Here is a 20874-nt window from a genome sequence, read left to right on the forward strand (position 1 = left end):
ATATCAGCATATTTGTAATCTCTATAGGCATTGTGAATATGGCATTGCTGATACAAACATCAGGGCAGTTTTCTTTGAGAACTTCCTGGAGGATGATTTCTAGGTTCTTACTTTGATCATGGCTTTCAGGTAGCCCAATAATTTTTAAATTATCTCTCCTGAATCTATTTTCCAGGTCAGTGGTTTTTCCCATGAGACATTTCACAATGCCTTCTATTCTTTCATTTGTTTGGATCTGTTTAACATCATCTTGATTTCTCATAAAGTCTTTAGCTTCCATTTCCCCAATCTAATTCTGAAGCAATGATTCTCCTCAGTGAGCTTTTGAGATTCTTTTTCCATCTGGCAAATTAAGCTTTTTAAGGCATTCTTCTCTTCATTGCCTTTTTGAGCCTCTTTTGCCATTTGAGTTAGTCTGTTTTTTAAGGTGTTATTTTCCTCAGTCAGGCTGTTGACTCTCATTTCGTAATTTTCTTGCATCGTTCTCATTTCTCTTCCCAATTTTTCCTGGTTCTGCTCTTCTCACTCAGCATCAGTTTGTATAAGCCTCTCCAGGTAGATATGTAGTCCATTTGCTCTTCATTTCTTATGGTGCAATAGTATTCCATTACATTCATATACCATAACTTGTTTAGCTATTCCCCAATTTATGGGCATCCCCTTAATGTCCAATTCTTTGTCACCACAAAAAAATACTATAAATATTTTTGTATATATGGGTCTTTCACTTCTATGATCTCTTTGAGATACAACCCTAGAAGTGGTATTGCTGCATCAAAGGATACGAAATTACTTATAGCCCTTTGGGCATAGTTCCAGATTGTTCTCCAGAATAGTTGGGTCAGTTCACAACTCCACCAGCAATGTATCACTGTTCCAATTTTTCCACATCCTCTCCAGCATTTATCATTTTCCTATTTTATCATCTTAGCCAATCTGACAGGTAAGATGTGGTACCTCAAAGTTGTTTTGATTTGCATTTCTCTAATCAATAGTGATTTAGATCATTTTTTTCATATGCTTGTAGATATCTTTAATTTCTTCCTCTGAGAACTGCCTGTTCATATCTTTTGACCATTTATCAATTGGGGAATGACTTGTATTCTTATAGATTTGACTCAGTTCTCTGTATATTTTAGAAATGAGGCCTTTATTAGAGACATTCATTGTAAAAATTCTTTCCCAGTTTCCCACTTCCCTCTTAATCCTGGTTACATTGGCTTTGTTTGTACAGAATCTTTTCAGTTTCATGTAATCAAAGTTATCCATTTTGCATTTCATAATGCTCTCTAATTCTTTTTTGGTCATAAAGTCTTCCCCTCTCCATAAATCTAACAGGTAAACTATTCCTTGCTTTCCCAGATTTCTTACAGTATCACGTGCACCCTTTTAGACTTAATTTTAGTATGCAGTGTTAGATAATGGTCTATGCCCAGTTTCTTCTGCCATACTATATTCCAGTTTTCCCAGAAATTTTTGTCAAATAGTGAGTTCTTATCCCAAAACCTGGGATCTTTGGGTTTATCAAAGAGTAGATTATTATGGTCATTGACAGCTGAGTCTTGTGTACCCAATCTATTCCATTGATCCACTGCTTTATTCCTCAGCCCTACCAAGGAGTTTTGATGACTGCTGCTTTATAATACAGATTAAAATCTGGTATAGCTAGGCCACCTTCCCTAGCATTTCTTTTCATTAATTCCCTTGATATTCTGGACCTTTTGTTCTTCTAAATGAATTTTGTTACTATTTTTTCTAGCTCTACAAAGTAACTTTTTGGTAAATTGATTGGTATGGCACTAAATATGTAATTTAATTTAGGTAAAATTGTCATTTTTATTATATTAGCTCCACCCAGCCATGAGCAATTGATATTTTTCCAATTAGTTAGATCTGACTTTATTTGTGTGAGAAATGTTTTGTAGTGGTGGTCATATAGGTCCTGGGTTTGTTTTGGCAGGTAGATTCCCAAATATTTTATATTTGGGAATATAAAATATTTGTACAGTAACTTTAAATGGGATTTCTCTTTCTATCTCTTGCTGTTGGATTTCATTAGAAATATATGGGAATGCCGAGGATTTATGTGAGTTTATTTTATATCCTGCAACTTTGCCAAATGTATTTATTCTCTTAAGTAGTTTTTTACTTAAGTCTTTAGGATTCTCAAAGTATATCATCATATCATCCGCAAAGAGTGATAACTTGGTCTCTTCTTTGCCTAATTTGATTCCTTTGAATTCTTTTTCTTCTCTAATTGCTACTGCTAACATTTCTAGTACCAGATTGAATAAGAGGGGTGATAGTAGACACCCTTGTTTCCCCCCCCCCGATCTTACTGGAAATGCTTCTAGATTCTCCCCATTACATATAATACTTGCTGATGGCTTTAAAAAGATGCTATTTATTATTTTAAGGAAGGCTCCATTTATTCCTATACATTCTAGTGTTTTTAATAGGAATGGATATTTTACTTTGTCAAAAGCCTTTTCTGCATCTATTGATATAATCATGTGGTTTCTGCTAGTTTTATTGTTGATATGCTCAATTACACTGATGGTTTTCCTAATATTAAACCATATTTGCATTCCTGGAATAAATCCTACCTGATCAAAGTGTATTATTCTTGTGATAAGTTGCTATAGTCTTTTTGCTAATATTTTATCTAAAGTTTTTGCATCTATATTATATTCATGAGGGAAATTGGTGTATAATTTTCTTTTTCCATTTTATCTCCTGATTTAGGTATCAGTACCATATTTGTGTCATAAAAAGAATTTGGTAGTACTCTTTCTTCACTAATTTTCCCAAATAGTTTGTAGAGTATTGGAATCAATTGTTCTTTAAGTGTTTGATAGAATTCGCTAGTAAATCTATCTGGCCCTGGAGATTTTTTTCCTAGGGAGTTCACTGATAGCTTGTTCAATTTTTTTTCTGAGATGGGATTATTTAAGTAATTTACTTCCTTTTCATTTAATCTGGGCAGCTTATATTTTTGTAAATATTCATCCTTTTCACTAAGATTATCAAATTTGTGTGCATATAATTTGGCAAAATAATTCCTAATTATTGTTTTAATTTCCTCTTCATTGTAGGTAGATTCACCCTTTTCATTTTTGTTACTCATAATTTGGTTTTCTTCTTTCTTTTTTTTTATCATATTGGCTAAAAGTCTACCAATTTTATTGTTGTTGTTTTTTTTTTTCCATAAAACCAGCTCCTGGTTTTATTTATTAATTCAGTAGTTTTCTTAATTTCAATTTTATTAATCTTATTATTTTATTAATCTTTGTTTTGTTTTTGCTTTTTGGAGGGCAATTGAGGTTAAGTGACTTGCCCAAGGTCACATAGCTAGTAAGTGTCAAGTGTCTGAGGCCAGATTTGAACTCAGGTCCTCCTGACTCCAGGGCTGGTGCTCTATTCAGTGCTCCACCTAGCCGCCCCCTTATTTTTCTCTTTTTGTGACATAAATTTTGTTTTTGGTTTATCAAATAGCATAATTACAGCTCCTGATTTCTTGAAGTAACCTGATCCTTAATAAATTTTGTTCTATTTTCCTCTAATTTTTATTTTGTACCTTTATTTTTTAGATGTTTCTTATAAATAACAGATTTTGGGGTTTTGTTTTCTTATCCAATCTGTCATTCTCAGTTTATTAGATTTTTTTAAATTTTTTTTTTGGGGGGGAGGGCAATCAGGGTTAAGTGACTTGCCCAAAGTCACACAGCTAATAAGGGTGTCAAGTGTTTGGGGCTGGATTTGAACTCAGGTCCTCCTGACTCCAGGGCTGGTGCTCTATTCACTGCACCACCTAGCTGTCCCTTTTATCAGATTATTTAATCCATTTGCATTTAAAGTTATAAACATTTATATTTTCTTCCATTTGTTTCTAATATTTTTTTAGACTAGGATTTTTTTTTGGTTATTATTGTCTTCTCCTGTAAAGGCAGCAAGCCACTACCATTTTTGCAAGTGCTGCCTCTCTCCCCATCCAAAGGGAGATCACAATTCTTGTCCCATTTACCACCAGAGGAAAAATGCGTTTGTTGGGAGCCTTTTGTATAAACATTCAAGTTCTGTCTTAGCAGTCAGTTAAAAAAGCATTTTGTTACCATATAGTAAACTAACAAGAAATAGTCACAGGTTATCTGCAAACCCTCTGTTTCAGAGAGGCAAAACCCATCCATTATTCATCCCTGGAATCAGAGTCCTAGAGGATTGGTACTATATAGAGCATATTGTACATACTTTCTGGAATAGACCCTCATTGGCTAGTATGACCTACTTCTCTTTTAGACAAAGTAAAGAAAAACTGCAGAAGACCAAGAAGACTGTATTTTATCCTACCAACTAGTTTGTTTTGTTTAAGTAGGGTGTGGCATAATCAGATCTATACCTGAAAATGATTACTTTCACAGCTGTATAAAGAACAAACGAAAAAGGGAAGAGACTGGAAAGGAGCCTGGTCAGAATGTTATTACAATTTTAAACAGGGGTGGGGAACCTACAGCCTTGAGGCCACATGTGGCTCTCTAGGTCCTCAAGTGCGGCCCTTGATGGAATCCAAACTTCACAGAACAAATCCCCTTAGGGAAGTTTGGATTCCATCAAGAGCCAAACTTGAGAACCTAGAGAGCCACATGTGGCCTGAAGGCCACAGGTTTCCTACCCCATGGTAGTACCAGTGATTTCCAGACCTTTTTGATTTGCTCTATCAATTAAAAAAAATTAGTTCATTACAGACATAATTAATGAAAGTAAGAAGTCAACTGGGAAAAACTATTTGTATCAAATTTCTCAAATAAGGCTTGGGTAACCAAATTATAAAGCCAACCAACAGAAGATATAAGATCAAAAGTTATTCCCCACTGGATAAGTTAGCAGTTCTCACAGTGTGAGACCCTGTCAGGGGATTTGCAAGATCAAAACTATTTTCATAATAATGCTAAGATCTTTTAATTTCTAATATAATGATAATACATAAAATCCACATCAAGTGAAAGCTCATTAGGGGTCCTCAATAATGTTCAAGCATTTAAATGAGACCAACAAGTTTGAGAACAACTGAGAAAAGTGATCCAAGGATAAGAATAGTCATCAAAACAAGATTGAAAATTGTTAACCAGGGGCGGCCAGGTAGCACAGCTAGTAAGAGCACCGGCTCCAATGTTGAGAAGACCTGGAGATCGAATCCCGGGCTCAGACACTTAGCACCCACCCAGAAACACCTGGCCATGTAACCTTGAGCAAGTTACTTAACACCAATTGCTTAGGGGCGGCCAGGTAGCTCAGCAAGTAAGAGCACTGGCTCCAGTGTCGGGATGACCTGGATCAAATCCGGGCTCAGATACTCAGCACCACACCCAGAAATAACTGGCCGTGTAACCTTGAGCAAGTTACTTAACCCCTATTACTTTAAAAAAAAAATTGTTAACCAGGGCGGCTAGGTGGCGCAGTGAATTAGAGCACTGCCCTGGAGTCAGGAGGACATGAGTTCAAATTTGGCCTTGGACACTGTAATGGGAATGCAAATTTGGAAGATCTTCCCTGCCCCTAGGCTAAAGTGCACCTGAAGCCTGGGGTGGGAGGCTTGTTTTTCAGTAGATACTTTTTTGATTGGCCAGTGGGTCCAAAAGTTTGTTACATTCTCTGAGCCAGGAGAAGGCTATATGAGCCCTGATGTGTAGCTTTGTTTTGGGACTCACTTTGAGAAGTGTTCTGTGATTTGATCTGAATTCTGGGAAGCCGTTGTTGAGAGTCCCCCGGCTTTGAAAAACCCAGATGTGGAAACCCAGATGTTGACTAGGTATGGATGTAATGGCTGGACAGTTTGGAAATCTGTCTACTTGATCTGTTTCTGTCTTGATAATTCTGCCTGTATGCTTTGAAGTTCGGGGTGCTGACCTTTTTCCCCTGAACAAGGTAAACGATATATGTCTGACTGATTAAAGTAAGCTTGTTAACCCATTTTGAGTTGCTTTCCTTTAACAAAGCAGATCCAAGAACCTGTGGTGGCGGCAAACCCTGAGGACGCTTGGGGTGCTTGCTGCTACAGACACTTAACACTTACTAGCCATGTGACCTTGGGTAAGTCACTTAACCCCAATTGCCCTGCCTTCCCCCCTCCAAAAAGAAAAGAAAACTGTTAACCATGTGGATGAATGCTCCAAATCACTTAAGAGAAATATGAATCAAAATGACCCTGAAGATTCACCTCAAATCAGGCAAATTGGCAAAAATGGCAAAATACGAAACAGTTAATGTTGGGAGGGCTCATGGAAATAATGCATGGTTGGTGCAGCTGTGGATTAGTATAACCACTCTGGAAAGCAATTGGGAATTATGCAATTAAAGTGGCTAAACTGTCCATACCCTTTTATCCAGAGGTATATGTTCACATATGCCCCCAAGTAAGTCATTAATAAAAAGGATCCAAAATAGTAAAATATTCCTCATGCCTTCAATTCTTTTCTTCATCTCCAACTACTTGCTTCCTGAGCTCATGAAATCCCAGCTTAAATCTCACCTCCTAAAAGAAGCCTTTCCCCATCCCCTTAGTGCTAGTGCCTTACCTCAGTTGATTAGCTCCAGTTTATCCCATATAGTTAATCTGTACATAGATGTGTTCATGTTATCTCTCTATTTAGACTGTGTACTCCTTGAGAGCAGGGACTTTTTGGTGTCATTTTTTTTATTCCCAACACTTAGCAGAATGCCTGGCACATATTAAGCCCTTAATAAATGCCAATTGACTACTGACTCACAAACAATTGGAAACAAGGGAGATGTCCATCTTTTAGGGAATATCCAAACAAATTATAGTACAGGAACATTCTAGAATATTACTGTGCTTTAAGAAACAACAGATATGATGAATACAAAGGCATGGACTTACATGATTTGACATAAAGTGAACCTGAACCAGGAAACACCATAAATGATGACTACAAGAATATAAATGAAAAGAACTATAATGACTTTAAAATGCAAAATATGCTTAGCTTGAAGGTTATACAAAAACTGGAGGCAGGCCAGATTTGGTCCTTGGGCCATAGTTTCTTGAACATTGCCTAGACCAATGAGTTTGAATTTGATTCCAGCCAAATTCTGGAATATTTTTTTTTTTTTGCTTTTTGGAGGGGAGAAGACAGAGCAATTTGGGGTTAAGTGACTTGCCCAAGGTCACACGGCTAGTAAGTATTAAGTGTCTGGGGCCAGGTTGGAACTTAGCTCCTCCTGACTCCAGGGCTGGTGCTCTATTCACTGTGCCACCTAGCCGACTGGAATAAATTTTTTAAAAGAATAGGTTATAAGCATTTAAGAAATGAAGACAATGTTAATTGGAGAATGGCTGAACAAGTTGTGGTATATGAACGTAATGGAATACTATTGTGTTATAAGAAATGAGGAGCAGACAGACTTCATAATAACCTGGAGAGACTTATATAAACTGATGCTGAGTGAGGAGAGCAGAGCCAGGAGAACTTTGTACACAATTACATTCACATCGTATGTGTGACAACTAACTCTGATAGACTGGGCTCCTCTCAGCAATGCAAGGTTATAAGACAACTCCAAAAAGACTCATGATGGAAAGGGATATCCACATCCAGAGAAAGAACTACAGAGTCTGGATGCAGATTGAAACAAACTGCCTGCTCTCTCTTTTTTTGTTTTGATTTGTTTCTTCTTTCTCGTTGTTCACTCCATTGGTTATAATCCTTCTTCACAACTTGAATAATGTTTAATTTGGAGGTATTTGTAGATCCTATATTGGATAGCATGCCACCATGGGGAGAGAGGGGGGAGGAGAGGGAGAGTGAAAAAATTTGGAACTCAAGGGATTGTGGAATTAAATGTTGTGAACTAAAAGTAAATTAATAGATTTTTTTAAATGAAGGCAGTAATAACTAGGAGCCAGAATAGCTTCATTAAGAACAAGACATACCAGACTAACCTAAATTCCTTTTTTAACAATGGACAGATAGGTGGAGTCTAAATACAGCCTCAGACACTTAAGAGCTGTGTGACTCTGGGCATTTAGGCCTGTTTGCCTTAGTTTCCTCATCTGTAAAATGAGCTGGAGAAGGAAATGGCAAACAACCTCAGTAACTCTGCCAAGAAAACCCAAAAAAAGAGGTCACAAAGAGTCAGACACAACTGAAATAATTGAACCACAACAAGTTAAGTAAATGATGTACACGTAACACAGATTTCAGTAAATGTCTAACAAAGCGATTTTTGTACGCAAAAAGAAAGCTAAGAGACTACATGAGAGCAGGTTGGTGGCTGCACGAGTAGCTGAAAAACCTGAGCCAATGACTGATAATGAATGGGTTAGTCTTACCTTGGACAGGGGACTCACTCCAGGAGAATGTCAGATGCTGTTCAACACTTTTGATATGGAGTACACACATATTCCTTTATCTATCCATCCTGCCCACCCAAGCAGCTGTGACCTTAGGTTACTAGTCAAAAAACTACTTCACTACTTCCATGTTCTCACCCTATCCCAGGTCTGAGGTATTTAGTAATTAAGTCCAAAGTGTTCTAACATTAAGGTTCCCCTTGGGGGGGACTGCTACTAGGGAATTTTTCTTCATCCCCTCCTAAAGTAATCCCTCCAGAGCTTGAGATCATTCTAGACCATAACAAACCTGTCCGACTAGTATTTATTAGGCACCTACTATGTGCCACTCACCATGAACACAAAACAAATGAAACTGTTCCTGCCCTCCAGGAGCCTATTTTTACTCTTCCTTGTTTGAATGGATGCTTAGGCTTTATTCAGTCCTGGTTTGTGCTGACTGACACAGCAAATAGTCTAGGGCAAATCTGATCTCTTTTCTTCTGGCCATTCTATTCAAGGTCATTTCTTTGAGATATTTGAACTGGATATGATAGCCTTACAGCTGTTTTTCTAACCCAACACAGAATTTACATTGTTATTGTCTGTTATTCATAGTTGTAATTTTTTTCTTCTAGGATTTACTTGTAGAAGTTGTTTCTGGGAAGCTTTGAATATCAAAGTCTCAAAGGAAGCTTGCTTTTTTCCAGTGGAGATTCTTAGTTGTAGGTGTTCTGAATACCTATTTTTAGAGGGAAGGGAACCTTTAATAGTATGTGCAATTTAACCGAATAGTATAAGAGATCTTGGGTTAAAATGCAGTTTCCCTTAATTTGTGATATATAAATTCAAACTCTGGTCTCATCTTGGGTGAAAAACTGCAATTCAAATTATTGTTCCTTGATAGGTAGCTGTTTACTGCTGATCTGCTTGTAAAATCATCTCTTGTCCTGGTAGTAGTCTGATATGCAGTCTATCCCCTTTCTAATGATTCTGAGAAATTTGCTTATGCAATTCCTTTTTTTTTTTTTCTTTTTGGAGAGTTCAGCTAAATGGGCAGACTATGGCACTATTCTCAAAAGCCTGAAACCTATTACACAATGCTAGTAAAAGTAAACTTTAACTGCACAAAGTTCTCCTTAGAAATGGCTGCTGAAACCCTTCCACAAACTTGCTGATGCAGCACAGTTGCAATTTTACCTTTCTCACCCTGAGCTGGCCTTTCTGGTTAATTTTTAGAAACCCTACTTTTGCTACTGGTCCATGTCCCCTGACCCTATCACTCCAGCAGCAATGTGACAGCTGCCCCAGCAGGCACTTTATCTGAACACCTTATATAAACCCAGGCATAGTATGCCTTTGACCTGGACCCACATTTGTTTATCTGGTCACCAGTTGAGAAGTTGCCCCAGGACGGGTCATAATTTTGGAGGTGAGGGAGCTAACCTGGGACTCCATCTCTGAGTGCCTTGCTGTTAATCTGCCCAAACCTTTCTATGATGTGCTGGGCAGAGTCATAAAATATTTTAATCCATTCTAGGCTTTCATTCACCAGAACTCACCCTAAATTTGCATGACAATAAAGCTTTTTTTAATTATCTAAGCTCAGTCTTCCAGTTGTCATGTTTCTAAAGTTGGAAATGAGTGTCATGGGACAAGAAAATAGCAAATGTACCTGATTTTCAAAAAAGAGAGTAGATTGGAGTCTGCAACAAAACACATTGGGAGCTTAATCTATTCCTAACAGTGTTCTAAAACTCTATTAAAGAGATAGTTTGCAAGCACTGAGAATGAGAAGCAAACATCACTAAAAGCCTAATAGCTTTTATCAAGAATAAAGGATGAAATCTTGGCAACCTAAGTTCACTGGCTCTTTTGAAGGTAGCTAGACTTGTAGATCAGAGAGGGGAATGCTGTAGATGAAGTTTACTGGAAGTGCTGGATTTGAGCAAAGAGTTTAACAATGGTTCTCACATTATCTTTAGGGACAAAATGGAGAGGTATGGGCTTTGTAATGGTATAATCAAGTGGATCTGACCAGTTCAAAGAGTAGCCATTAATGGATCATTGGTTTGGAAGGGGACATCCATTGGATTGTCTCAGCTATCTGACCTTGGCCTTAAAATCTTCAACATTGTTATCAATACTTTGTAAGAAGACATAAAGGATGTTTGGCAAATTTGTAGATGGCAGATTTTAAAATTTTTTTTGATTATAGGGGCCATTCCTTGACTCACTTCTTAAAAGAGGCCTATTCATTGAATAAGTGGTGCCTCATTCAAAGTAAGACTTTGAAAACACCTTACCTTAAAAAGGCCAAAGTCTCCCACTGCATCCTGGGCCATTTCCTGTTGTCCAGAGCCATATCTGACCACTGGCCCCTAATGGCTCTGGAGTTGAAAGTAAGGAAAGTAAGGCTGGTGACTTTGTACAGCCCTCCCTTGGCTAAATCCAATTCACCTACATGTCAGGGGATCACCTCCCTGTATTCATGGTCCTCTTCCAAGAATGAAGGACAAACAGCTACCTCTTTGAGTAAGGAACAATTGTAAAAAAGTCAGGCAATGTAGATTCTTGCTTTCCTTCCTTCTTTCTTTTTTCTCCACATAGGGTATGAAACACTTACCTGCTGGTGCTCTGCCCAAAGGAAATGTGAATTTTAGCCTACGAAACTTTTTTGTTTTTGTTTTTCCTTTTAAAGACTAGCCTTAACCTCAAATTGCTCTGGTCCCAAACCAAGCCCTACTTGGTTACTGTTTGGGTCCTGACTGGCCCAGAATGAATGGAAATAGCAATTGTTTCAGTTTTGGCCAGAAACCCTGGGGGTCTTCCCCTCGCTGATCTGTTTATTTTTTAAGAGGTCATTCTTTGCCTCATTTTTATTAAGACTTAATCACTTGGGGCGGCCAAGTAGCATAGCAAGTAAGAGCAAGGGCTCCTGTGTTGAGAAGACCTGGAGATCGAATCCCGGGCTCAGACACTTAGCACCCACCCAGAAACACCTGGCCGTGTAACCTTGAGCAAGTTACTTAACCCCGATTGCTTAAAAAAAAAAAAAGACTTAATCACTGAATGGGCACTGCCTCAGTCAAACTAAGATCTGTTAAAGACCTTAACTTACAAAGGCCAAAGTCCCCCACTGCATTGTGGGCCATCTCCAGTCATCCAGATTCATTTCTGGCCCGTGGACCCAGATGGCTCTGGAGGAGAAAGTTAGGCTGGTGACTTTGCACAGCCCTCCCTCACTTAAATTCAATTCACTTGCAGGTCATGCCATCACCTCCCTGATGTCATGGTCCTCTTTGAGAACGAAGAACATATAGCAAGATGGCAGAGGAATAGCTAACCTGTTGGGGGACAAGAGTTAGTTTGCAAAAAGACCTTTGTCAAGATAACATAATGTCCTGAATCAAATAAGATGAAGGGAAAGCATCATTTCACACACGTACAAATCTGGAGGTTCCAGTGGACCACAAGTCCAGTAAGAGTCAGCACTGACTGCTGTCAAAAAAGCCAATGCTATACTAAGCTTCACTGACAGGATCAGCGTCAATCAAGAGAGGAAAGGTCCTGCTGCACTCAGCTCTAGCTGGGCCACATCTGGAATATTCTGTTCAATTCTAGCTGCCAGCATAGTTTTATCAAAGATAAAGAATGAAGTCTGGTCAGCCTAACCTCATTACCTCTACTGAGAGACAAGGAGACACAGTATCTTTTAAGGACATAGACAAGATGTGTGGCCTGTCCAGAAGAGGGCACCCAAAGACTGAAGACTGGAGACTGGAAAAGATGCCCATAAGGATCTATTGAAGTAACATGATAATTGTCTTCCAATATCTGAAGACCTGTCATGTGGAAGGATTAGATTTAACCAGCTTGGCCTCAGAGGCAGACTCTGCAAACATATTTACCTTTGATGTCAGTAAAAACTTCCTAACATCAGTTAGGAATGTACCAATGTACCAAAGTAGAAGGGGTTTCCTCAGACTAGAGGTTTTCAGAGGCTTGTCACAGATATTGTAGTGAGAATTCACGATCAAATGCAGGTGAGATTAGTTTATGTGGTGCCAAACTCTTAGGCCCAGTGACTCTTTGACTTTAAGATTTATAGGTCCCTTGCTTCTTTCAATCTCAAGTCCTGTCCTTATCACATGTCTCACCTAGTCTCTTCACAGAAAAATCACATGACTTTGGAGAGGCTTGACCAGTCCAGGTTCACCCAGTATCTAAAATGTGTAATCATATTGGAGTAATGTTTATTGTTCATGGGTAGGTAAAGCCAATATAATAAAAAATGACAATTTTACCTAATCTATTTATTCAGTGCTATCCCAATTTAATCACTAAAACTAATTATCATACCAAGTTAGAAAAAAAGTAACAAAATTCATTTGGAATAAGAAATGATAAGGAATTTCAAAGAAACCAGGAAAAATATATATAAAGGAAGGAGATTCAGCAATATCAGACGTTAAACTATATTAAAAGGAGAGAGCATTGTTGAAGAGTAAAATGGATAAATTCTATTATTTTAAATTTAAAAATTTTTGTATTAATAAAACCAATGTCGCCAAGAATAGGTGGAATGCAGAAAATTGGGAAAATACTTTGATGGACAATCTCTCAGATAGGATGGGATTGTGTTGGAATACTGCTGTGATGTACAAAATAACGAGCTAGTTGATTTAGGAAAAACATGGAAAGACTTGGCCCTACGAAGTTAGATGCTATGCACCTCCAGAGAAAGAAATAAGCGGAAATATGCATAATACGGTCTTACATATATATGTATTAGTATGTTTGTTTATATTATATATAATTATGTATGTTTATAGATATCTACGTATGCATGTATATGTGTATCTGTGTTGAATTGGAACCTTCTGTAGGGTAGAGGTGGGGAGGAAGGGGGAAAAAGTAAAAACAAACAGCAGAAAACAAAAGAAAACCTACAAGGAAGCAAAGAAAAGCTGGGTACTTTTGAAGACAATATATAATATTTATTATATAGGTTTTCTTAAAATGGAATCTTGTCTTATGTTCTGATGTGTACAGGGAAATGCTTTTTTTTCCTTGTTTTGTATTTAAGTTTAAAATGAATCAAAAACTTACAAAATAAATGAAAACAAAATATGTATCATAACATTTTATGCCCAGGAGCTAGATGAATAGTTTTTAGGATTAAACTGCCTTCCTTCCCATCTCAATCCTATGCCTCACAGTCATTATACATGCCACCTGCCACCAACCCTCTATCCCACCATCAAAACACCATGGTGCTTCCTTCTAATTCTATAGTGACATAACCCTTTTAGGATTTTAGTCTTTTTATTTTGGCCCACTGCTTGATATTCTCATATCCTAGACAGGTACTAACGATAATGGCTATGATGCCATTTCCCTAGGTTAGTTGAAGGGATGCTTGCTCCATATCCATTCTCCACACCAGAGTTCAGGACTGATGAGCTGCCATCACATCCATGCTGGTGCCCTGTCCTTGAGCTGCATAGCTTGTCCAAGCTAAGCTCTGTTAATATGGCTACCAATGCACCTTCTTCCAAATTCCCAGGGCTACATCCCCCTAACCGGTGGCATAAAGCAGAATGGATAGGAGAATAGCAACATATTCTGGTGTTGGGAGACAATTCAAGTTTTAAAAAGTGTGTGTGTGTGTGTGTGTGTATTCCAAGGAAAGTTCTTCTACCTTGTTCAGAGTAAGGATATGGGTAAGCTTTTATGGAAGGTTGTGGAAAGGAGAACATGAAGGAAAAAATACTGGGTGGCCAACAAAGATAAACACATGCTCACTACATATATATTCACACAACACACATATGTACACACTCCTCTATAGCAATAGCTTTCAGGGCACTGACTGATCAAAGAAAGGTACAAAGTAAAATTTCTTTCCAACACTACAGTTGAAAAAGTCTATAGAATCATGGAAGTCACTCAAGCCAAACCTAGAGCACCATGGAAAACTGGGACTTCCAAGGACAAAGAAGCTGAACAGTCTTCTCCACTTTCTCAGGGGCCAGAAGACTCAGGGGTTGGGAACTTGCAACCTCAAGACCACTTTGGTCCTCTAGGTCCTCAAGGGCAGCCCTTTAACTGAATCCAAACTTCACAAAACACATCCCATTAATAAAAGGATTTGTTCCATAAAACGTGGACTCAGTTTTAAAAGGTCACACCTGAGTAGTATGGTAGAAACTGGGCACAGACCATTATATAACACCGTATACCAAAATCAAGTCAAAATGGGTGCACACTCTAGGTATAAAGGCTGATACTGTAAGTAATCTGGGAAAGCAAGGGATAGTTTGCCTGTCTGATTTAAGGAGAAGGGAAAAATTTATGACCAAACAAGAGTTAGAGAGCATTATAAAATGCAAAATGGAAAATCTTGATTACATTAAATTGAAAAATTTCTGTATAAACAAAGCCAATGTAACCAAGATTAAGAGGAAAGTGGAAAATTGGGAAAGAATTTTTATAACCAGTGCCTGATAAAGGCCTCATTTCTAAAATATACAGAGAAATGAGACATCTATAAGAATACAAGTCATTCCCCAATTGATAAATGGTCAAAGGATATGAACAGGCAATTTTCAGAGGTAAAAATTAAAGATACCTAAAAGCATATGAAAAAATGCTCTAAATCACTATTGATTAGAGAAATGCAAATCAAAACAACTCTGAGGTACCACATCTCACCTGTCAGATTGGCTAAGATGACAAAACAAGAAAATGACAAATGCTGGAGAGGATGTGGAAAAATTGGAACACTAATGCATTGTTGGTGGAGTTGTGAACTGATTCAACCATTCTGGAGAGCAATCTGGAACTATGCCCAAAGGGCTATAAATAAGTGCATACCCTTTGACCCAGTAAAACCACTGCTAGGGTTGTATCCCAAAGAGATCATAGAAGTGGGAGGAAGACCTGTATGTACAAAAATATTTCTTGATGCTCTTTTCGTGATGGCAAAGAATTATAAATTAAAGGGATACCCATCAATTGAGGAATGGCTAAACAAGTTGTGGTACATGAATGTAATGGAATACTATTGTGCTATAAGAAATGAAGAGCAGACAGACTTCATATTTACCTAGAGAGACTTATACAAACTGATGCTGAGTGAGAAGAACAGAAACAGGAGAAATTTGTACATAATTACAGATACAACGTATATGTGACAACCAACTTTGATAAACTAAACTCTTCTCAGCAATGTAAGGTTATAAGACAACTCCAAAAGACTCATGATGGAAAGAGATATCTAAATTCAGAGAAAGAATTAGAAAGAACAGAGTTTGAATGCAGACTGAAACAAACTACCTGCTCTCTTTCTTTTTCTTGTTTGGTTTTGTTTCCTCTTTCCCATTGTTCATTGCATCCATTTCAATCCTTCTTTATAACCTGACTAATGTTTAATGTGAAAGTATTTACAGATCCTATACTTGATTGCATGCTGCCATGTCGGGGGAGGGGGGAGGGCAGAGGAGGAGAAGAGAAGAGAGTGGGAGAAAATTTAAAACTCAAGGGAATGTGGAACTGAATCTTGTAAACTAAAAGTAAACAAATTAATAAAGACAAAAAAAAATTTTTTTTAAAAAGGCCACATCTGAGGACCTAGAAGGCTAACTGTGACCCTGAGTCCCCAGGTTCCCCATCCCTGGCCTACTATCCATAGACTAGGTACCTATTCTAGGAAATGAGTCACTAACTCCTTTTCTAAATTGTGGTTTTTTCAGCACTAACCTGAGAGAAAACAGGAAGTACCTTAACCACTCTCTCCCTGGAGAATGTAGTAAAGAAGTGAGATGTCCCAATTAGCCAGATAGAATAAGGGGTGTGGTTCTCTGGACAGAGACCTCAAGGCCTAAGTGGTCATGCTACAAGATAACTTCTAGCTAAGGGAAGAAGAGGTATGGTGGTAGTAATCATTAATTGACATCAAGATTATTATTATGCTGAACACTTTTTCTACCTGCCTCAAGATCCAGTCTCTTCTTCCTAGACAGAGGTCAAAATCACTGTGAACCATAAATAGATGCCTTTCTACTGTTCTCTAGGCCAATGTAAAGCCAATCACGAGCCCATACATATCCTGAGGACTGCTACTATGAATAACTTTAAGGGTCTAATTGCATAGTAAAATGAACCCTCAATTTATTCAGCAATAAACTAAAGCATAACATTCATGACAATATAACAACTTATTATTAAGGTGGTCACATAGTCTTAAATAAAACATATTCAGTATATCTTATAGTCATCTTTAAGGGGTAGCAGAAAATAAAACACCATCCATCCCTAGTTCACAGTAAGTTACAATATCCTCAGTCAATACAGAGTATCCAAAGTAAAGTCCTCTTTCATCTTAGCTTCCAAATCTGATGGCCACTTCTCCATGGGCTGAACACTCCCAACTCTTGCCAGGATTCACACATAGGGAGCTCTCCACTCTGGTTCCACATTTCAGCTCACAGAGAATGCTCCACTCCAAGCTTTTTAGTTTACGTCTCTAGGAAAACAAATCTTAACAGGGCTACAACAATATTTATACACATTTCCAGTACTATCCATCTCAATTCACTTTCTGTCTGAGAAATCAACACATATCAACAGACAGGACTTCTGTCTGAGAAAGTAAAACAGATCAACAGATAGACTGCCAACATCACAAACATTTGCTCAGTTCTGCATGCTTCCAGCTCTGCTCATCCTCTTATCTGATCCTTCCTGTCCCACCCTTTTTGTAAGCTCCTCCCATCACAGGGCTCTCATGTGATTACATTCAGCCTATTAAGGGGCTGGGGAGATCTTCAAACTCCCTTAGGCCTTTTAAAGGTAATACAATGTATACTGTTTCCAATCAAAGACTCTTGATATAATTAAAGTGGGGGGGGGGGGCTCAAAGGCACTTGATTAGCTAACTCAATCCAGAAAAAAAGCAAAAAATCCTATTTTGCTTGCCATTACAGTAAGTGACTGTCTTCTTAGATGTTCTTAAAAAGTTGTCCCTAACTCATTTCAGAGGACTAAGCTTCCTACATTATATAGCCTGAAGAAGGGGCACTAACCACCCAAAACTGTGCTGATCCCCTGAAGTACAATCTTCATTTTCCTGGGATATGAATTCCATCCTTTCTGAAGTGGCAAAAATCATATACCCTCCCTGTTAGAAAATAACTATTAACAAAAGTTACAGCAAATACATTAAATAACAAATAAAAACAAAGATTAGTCAATCACAAAAGAAACCTTAAGAAAGGTTTCATAGGCACGTGGAACTCAGGTGACAGCCATACACAATATGACAAAACTAGGCTCTGCCCTTCATAAGCTCACAACCACATTATGGGACTTTGATCCCAGGCTGCATTTTCTGAGATTTAGTAACAGCAAAGTTGCCTGAAGATTCCTCATATTCAAAATCTGTAAAAGGTTAAACTCTGTTGTGAAGTTTCTGATGTGTCATAAGGCCAGACCTATGCCTGAAGACTTTCCCACATTCTTTACATTCATAGGGCATCTCTCCAGTATGAATTCTCTGATGTTGAGTAAGAGCTGAACTTTGATTGAAGGCTTTTCCACATTCACTACACTCAAAGGGTTTTTCTCCAGTATGAATTCTCTGATGTTGAATAAGGGAAGAGTTCCTGCTGAAGGATTTCCCACATTCCTCACAATGAAAGGGTTTTTCTCCAGTATGAATTCTTCGATGCTGAACAAGGTGTGAGCCCCTACTAAAAGCTTCCCCACATTCACTACATTGATAGGGCTTATTTCCAGTGTGAATTCTTTGATGCTGAATAAGGTCTGAGCTCCCTGTGAAGGCTCTCCCACATTCACCACAGGAATACGGCTTCTCTCCTGTATGAATTCTTTGATGCTTCTTAAGATCAGAGCTTTGACTGAATGCCTTTCCACAATGAGTACATTTGTGGGGTTTTATTCCCATATGAATTCTCTGATGTTTTCTAAGATCTGATTTCTGCTTATAGGTCTTCTGACATTCATTACATTCGTAACGTTTACTGACAGTTTGATCATTTTGATGTACATTAGAACATGAATTCTGTCTGGAGTTTTGCTCATTTGTAGAAGATATGTGGGGTTTCTCTACTCTATGTATAAGTAGATCTGAGTTCAAATGGCAACTACTCTGACACTCATATTTATCGTTATTCTTTCCTAAAGGAATTTTTTCAGAAGGGATGGTTGCTACCACAAAATTTCCATCCTGGGAAAGGGATCTGTCTACTTTCTCCATTTTGCTTCCTTGTTGCTTGTCTAAAGTGACTTCACATTCACAGGCTTTTCCAATCTTGGTTCCTTTGGAAACATTCACTGGGAATCTTCTGGATATCCTCTCCTGTGATTCTACTTCTTCAGAAAATTCCTGCTTTGAAAGGGACCACTTAGTACTTGTCTCAAAATCTGAAATGATCAACAGAAAATACAAATGTCATGTGTGCTGGAAGAAAGGAACTTTCTTAAAAGGACTATTAACAAGGGCTCATATCTCCAAGTCCTTTATATACATTACCCATTCTGGTTATTACAACCACTCTTTGAATAAGCAGAAAATATGATTATCCTATTTTTACATATTAGGGAAGGAAGGATAAGAGAAGTGATAAGATCAGAGATTTAGAGTGGGAAGTTTCTTTACAGGCAACCTATTCCAACTTCCTCTTTTACAGAGGCCAAGAGAGATTAAATGACTTGATCAACATCACACAGTTAGTGGATGGGTTGTGGAGGTAGGACTAAAATCCAGATTCGAAATCTATCACCATTTCAATAAAGTCCCACTTCTTCTTAGAAAGACTAGTCAAAAGTAAATTATATGCTTTGTAAGATGTCAATATAGTCTATACATGTTTCAGTGAGTTTTCACAAACAGTATCCCAATCTAGAGGAAATGATAACAGGAAGCAAGAGTGAAAACACAGGTGCCAAGTGATGGAGGCAGGCAAGAGATGTCTGGCAGAGAGGACAATGTAGCACAAAAAAATTAACCAGTCTATGACAATAAGAATGAAGAGACTAATCAGAGAATGTAGGAAGCCAAAGACAGAGAGAATAGTTTCATATTCAAAATATTTATAACAGCACTTTTTATTATAACAAAGAATTTGGAAGAAGTGGGTGCCTGTGGAATGAGTGAACAAATTGTGGTATATGAAAATTATGAAATATTATTGTTTTGAGAAGCTTTTTATGAATAACAGTTCATTAAGAATGAAGCAAACTCCAGAGCACAATTAACATGATCACTATTACATAAAGGAAAACAATGTTCAAGGATTTCAAAACTATGAGCAGTGGAGTGATTTGATGTCAGAGGAAGGAAGGATGGTATGACATGTCTCTCAGCAGAGGGCTGATAAATTATAGACATGTAATGAATCATATGTCGTCAAGCAAGGCCAATGTAGGTGTCTTGCTCATCTGTATAAGTTACAGGGGCGGGCTGGGAGTGAAGGAACTGGGAACTGAATGTGATGGAAAAAGGATTTTCAACAAAGTATTTTAAAAGAGGAGTGGAAATATGGATGAGGCAAGCAGGAATAACCTTCCAAACTAGTACTAAAATACTGAAACTAGGGGAAAATGAGCTTTCATTAAGGGTGGGAAATATGAGGGGATGATATAAGAAAAGGGAATGAACAGATGGATGGTAAGAATAATGGAAGATTCCATTCCAGTGATCTGGACCATTTTTCATATGCTAACTTTCCATACTTTACCACTATCATAGCCTGGATCTTCCCTTAGTGCTGTACCGGAACTTCCAACTCCTACCCCAGAAGTCTTCTCACCCTGGAATATCTGTCCACCAATATTCTTCCATTCATGAGTTCCTCTTAGAGCCTCCATTATAGAGGCTCCATAGAGAGGCCCAGGCCAGTCAACCCTACTCCTCTCTTGGCTCTGCTCTAGACTTTGGACTCTGCCATCATGCCTCAGCTGCCATTAAACCCTGGAACATCCCTCCACCACTCCAGCTTCCTTCTCTCACTGGTCAGTTCCTCCAAGGCTTTCCTGACGTGGACACCATGCTTCAGTAGAGGTCACTTGCCTCCCTCTCAACTCTTTTGTATTGTCTTCCTCCCCTCACCCCATAGAATGTCAGCTTCTTGAACACAGGGAGGTTTTTTTTTCCTTTTTCCTTGTATTTGTCTTCCCAGGCCTTAACACAGTACCTGGCACATAGTAAGCACTTCACCAATGCTCGTTTGCCATGCCAGTGGGGTTGGGCAAAAGGGAACATCAGTAGTAAGAGAACATAGAGGGGCATCCCATCCATAAAAACCTTTCAGTTCTGCAATCCTTGTTAGGTCATGGGGTTCAAAAGCTGTTACTAGATAAGCAAGGATGGATTCTTATCTAACAAAAATGCCTGATTTCTTGTAAATCTAAAAAAGAGTTTTACATGGAAAAGGAAGGGAAAGAAAACTACTTATTATTTATTACAGACAAGAGAGGTTATCTATAATTTAGGAAGGAGT

General features: G+C 38.1%; 2 protein-coding genes across 2 annotated transcripts in view; one reads left to right on the plus strand and one right to left on the minus strand.

Annotated features, from left to right (window-relative positions):
* The window catches only part of UBE2I (ubiquitin conjugating enzyme E2 I), a 471577-nt gene that overhangs the window by 347236 nt on the left and 103467 nt on the right, over positions 1 to 20874 (plus strand). The gene's annotated exons all lie outside the window — the stretch shown is intronic.
* The window catches only part of LOC138177511 (zinc finger protein 397-like), a 90619-nt gene continuing 86022 nt past the window's right edge, over positions 16278 to 20874 (minus strand). The window contains exons 7-8 of the mRNA XM_069108713.1: positions 18420 to 18438; positions 16278 to 18251 (exon numbers count right to left, since the gene is read on the minus strand). Of these exons, the coding sequence (XP_068964814.1) occupies positions 17802 to 18251; positions 18420 to 18438 (469 nt within the window). The 3' untranslated portion in view covers positions 16278 to 17801. The remainder of the gene's footprint in view (positions 18252 to 18419; positions 18439 to 20874) is intronic.

This window comes from Petaurus breviceps, unplaced genomic scaffold (assembly GCF_028583685.1).
Source record: "Petaurus breviceps papuanus isolate PSGF00001 unplaced genomic scaffold, PetGlider_PUasm1.0 138, whole genome shotgun sequence".
Classification (NCBI taxonomy): Eukaryota; Metazoa; Chordata; class Mammalia; order Diprotodontia; family Petauridae; genus Petaurus; species Petaurus breviceps.